We start from the raw sequence: 3,619 nt of genomic DNA, 5'->3' as shown, positions 1-3,619 counted from the left end.
TTACACCATTTATAAGGATGCCATTTATTTCAATATGTTACAACAATGCCATTATCTGTATTTTATCGTTAAAAATAACTAAAACAAAAATTTTCTCAAGTGAACTTCAACATGAATGCATGGAATGGTAAATAAATGTTAGGATAAAAACAAATTTGAAATCACCAATAAGGTTTTTCATTTTTAATTATTTAAAAATTTATGCTAATTTTTATTTTTCTTCATATTAAAAAATTCATCGGATGTTATATATAGGTCATTCCAAGCCTCAATTTATAGGGATCCCTAGATTGACTATATTGCATTTGAATGTTTCTTTGGTGTCATTGCCATTAGAGATGTCATTCAATCAAGGAAGTTTGTATTATTAATGGATTCTTAAGAAATCATCTCATAGTCATCAAGAAATTGCAATAGAAAAGAAAAATGAATAGAGAATTTTTCGATGATTTTGAAATCTTTTCTACTAGGGTCACGTCGTAGAAGGTATTTCAAGACAACTAGAAGTAGAGGGTAAAGTACGAGATACCTTATTGCTTGGTCAATTTTTTACGAAATTTTGACAATTCCATAAGCATTTAAGATATAATTTTTTTTTTTGTTTTGTTTTTGTTCTTGTCTCTTGCTTCTTTGAATTTTATCAGCATTTTACCAATATCAGCTAATCACTTAAGATACCCGCCCCTGTCTGAACTCGATTTCCTCCACTCAAAGAAAACTGGCTCGTTTGAATTGGAAGAAGAGAGGTCTAAGATGTGGCAGCCATGGCTAGAAATATATTTTTTAATGTATGAACCCTTCACGTATAAAACAAAGAAAAGATCCCAAGAAGTTACCCAGAAGGCGGAAGCATCGACCCACCACCTTTCTCTTTCAAACCATATCTTCTTGTCTTCCTCCACTTCTTAATTGACGATATATTCATGGCCCCTCCCACGGAATAACGAAGAAACTAATGCGTAGATTCAAGAGTCTGCTTGTCATCAAGTTCGGAGACTGGAAAAGGTGAGTCTTTGTTCCCTTGACTCCTTTAGTCCAACAAATGGCATCTCTCTCCTCGTCACCTTGGAAAAATTTGTGATCAAATGGGTTCCAACGATCTGGAGAGAGAAGAAATGCAGTTATAACTTTCTCCTTCGGAGGAGAGAGAAAGTGCTGAAACGCGTAGGTGATTGACTGTTGTTTTTACGCTGAAACTTGAATCTTTGAACCTTCTTGGTTTGGCCGGACGAGGAGCCATTTTTTTTTCCACCAATTACCAGTATGGTTGTACTCAGAAACGATGGAATGGACCAAAGATGGACAAGAATGTCTAGAAACAATAGACTCCTGACTCGGTTAACGGCTTCCATGGCTGAGGCACTCGTGATAGAAATAATCCTAATGAGACATAGGGTTCTGTAAGCCATTAACGATGTGATTGTTCGACTGGTTGATCATCGTGTTAAACTCAGGTCTCTAAGCCATACGCGAGATTTTTTACAGAGAAACTGAGGCGGAAGCACTGGGCAGATGGATCCACTCAAGAATATTTAGAAGAGATTAAAACTGTTAATTGGGTTAGACTTGGGGGTCAACGCTATGGTTTCCTTCCTAGTAAAAGTCTTTAATAAAACGAAATACACGCTATGGTTTCTCTTCCACAAAAGCAGTCCGAGTGCTAGAAGCGCGTGGGACCCAAGGACCTGCAACAATTTTCCACTTCAATGGAGACGTTTGACCCTTTTCTTCATCTTATTTCCTGCTAACATCCCCTATGTTAAAACCCCCAACCTGCACAACAGGGTGGCGCAGTCTCTCTCCCTTCATTTGCTCCCCGCCTAGTGTCCTCTCTCTCTCTCTCTCTCTCTCTGCAAAAATGGACAAATCAACTCCTGATCAGTTGGAAGAGCTCCCTGGTTTCAGATTTCATCCTACAGAAGAAGAGCTCCTTGAATTCTATCTCAAGGGAGTGTTATTCGGAAAGAGGGTCAGTTTTGATATCATTGGCACCGTTAATATCTACAAGCATGATCCAGAGGAGCTTCCAGGTAATTAAAATTAAACCCTTAATTTGTTTCCGACCATGTTTCAGTACTTGGGTTAACACAAAAGCTGTTGAAGTTTCTGAACTGAACGAGCGCTTTCATTTGGTTTGATTTCTTGTTCCAGGATTAGCGAAGATTGGTGAGAGGGAATGGTACTTCTTCGTTCCCAGAGACCGGAAGCACGCTAATGGAGGAAGGCCGAACCGGACGACTGAAAACGGGTTCTGGAAGGCAACGGGCTCCGACCGGCCAATTAGAAGCGCCAAGGATCCGAAGAAGGTAATTGGGTTGAAGAAGACACTGGTTTTTTACAAGGGGAGGGCACCTAGAGGAACCAAGACGGATTGGGTGATGAACGAGTACAGGATGCCCGACACCTGCGCCACTCCCAAGGTACTTTCAGATCAAAATCCCAGGAATTAAGTTCGAAAGTACAGGGTTAAGTACTTCCCAATTGTGACCCTTTTCGCCATTATTTTCCATCTCTTTTAACCCATTATAATAGATTAGCCACCATGAATGATTTCCCTTTTCCGCGTTGCAAACTGAAAATGCCACCCAGTGACTCGGAAGTTCCCATGAAATCACATTTGGCTTTTTGTTCGAGGAAGTCAAATGAGCATCTTGACTCCTGAATATTAAATGGCAATGAATTAATGGCTAAAGTTTCACTGTAATTTACACTTGCAGGAAGACATTGTCCTGTGCAAGATATACATGAAAGCCACATCTCTGAAAGTGCTCGAGGAGAGAGCAGCCATGGAAGAAGACACGAGAGTGTCAAACACTACCTTCTCCAGAACGGAGACGGCTTCTTCGTCTGAAGTGGAGAACTTCCATGCGAAACTCGTCCCAAAGAAAGAGTTATCAAAGGACAGCAACAAAGAAACTGAGAGAGACGGCGAGGTCTCGTCTCAACAGGTGGATTGGGCGAGGGAAAACCTGCCGGAGCTTCACGTTCCCAAACACGGAAGCTTCGACTGGATGCAAGACCCGTTCTTGTTACGGAGTCCCTGGTTCGAGAACTGGACACCTTACGCAAATGTATTGTACTTCTAAGGGGGAAGACGTTCGAAACTTGATCTGTAGATAGAGAGACCTGGACAGAAAAGGTGCTGGGCTTTCTGTAGGGTCAAATATGGAGAAGCTTGGAAATTTTTGTGCTCAAATGGTTGAAGTTAATGGAAGAGAATAATGGGCCAGATCGATTAACAGGGACAGACCCAATTTGGAGTGTTAATGTATCCGTTGACTGATTAGCTAATCTCTGTACTTCCTTCGTTCTTATATTGAAAAGCTCTGTTTCTGTAGCTTAAGCTCATACTGCTAGAACAGTAGAACCAACCTGTGAGAAGCACATTAGACGCTTTGATCAATGGTTATTTTTAATTTAAATCGCTCTCTTGATCTATCGAATGTGGAGGAGTTAAATAATTAAGTTGGAAAAAGTTTAGCTTCTCACCATTATCATGATATTATGATAAAGCCATCTCTGACTTCTCTACTAACTAAATATATAGGCTTTTGAAAATACTTCCTCGTTTAGCTTCAGCAGCTCCACCCAAAGTTCTCTGCAAGGCATCGATCTATTG

At 40.4% G+C, this 3,619-nt stretch overlaps 1 protein-coding gene across 1 annotated transcript; it reads left to right on the top strand.

Moving 5' to 3' along the window:
* Nucleotides 1-1,858: 1,858 nt before the first annotated feature.
* LOC137939526 (NAC domain-containing protein 6-like) lies at nt 1,859-3,366 on the top strand. The gene is made up of 3 exons (XM_068784808.1): nt 1,859-2,030; nt 2,152-2,420; nt 2,718-3,366. Exons 1-3 carry the CDS (start codon nt 1,859-1,861, stop codon nt 3,084-3,086), a joined length of 810 nt encoding a protein of 269 aa, XP_068640909.1. The 3' UTR covers nt 3,087-3,366.
* The last annotated feature ends 253 nt before the right edge of the window (nt 3,367-3,619 follow it).

This window comes from Aristolochia californica, unplaced genomic scaffold (genome assembly GCF_029961685.1).
Source record: "Aristolochia californica isolate CCGP_79_NKW_82.1479 unplaced genomic scaffold, dmAriCali1.0.hap1 SCAF_8, whole genome shotgun sequence".
Classification (NCBI taxonomy): domain Eukaryota; kingdom Viridiplantae; phylum Streptophyta; class Magnoliopsida; order Piperales; family Aristolochiaceae; genus Aristolochia; species Aristolochia californica.
This window is presented reverse-complemented; position numbering and strand designations above follow the sequence as displayed.

Bases quoted from the DNA above. Each gene is read 5' to 3' on its own strand.
- LOC137939526 (XM_068784808.1), top strand. From the start codon at position 1,859: ATGGACAAATCAACTCCTGATCAGTTGGAAGAGCTCCCTGGTTTCAGA. The intron at 2,031-2,151 runs GTAATTAAAATT...TTCTTGTTCCAG, and splicing joins TGATCCAGAGGAGCTTCCAG to GATTAGCGAAGATTGGTGAG. The intron at 2,421-2,717 runs GTACTTTCAGAT...TTACACTTGCAG, and splicing joins ACACCTGCGCCACTCCCAAG to GAAGACATTGTCCTGTGCAA.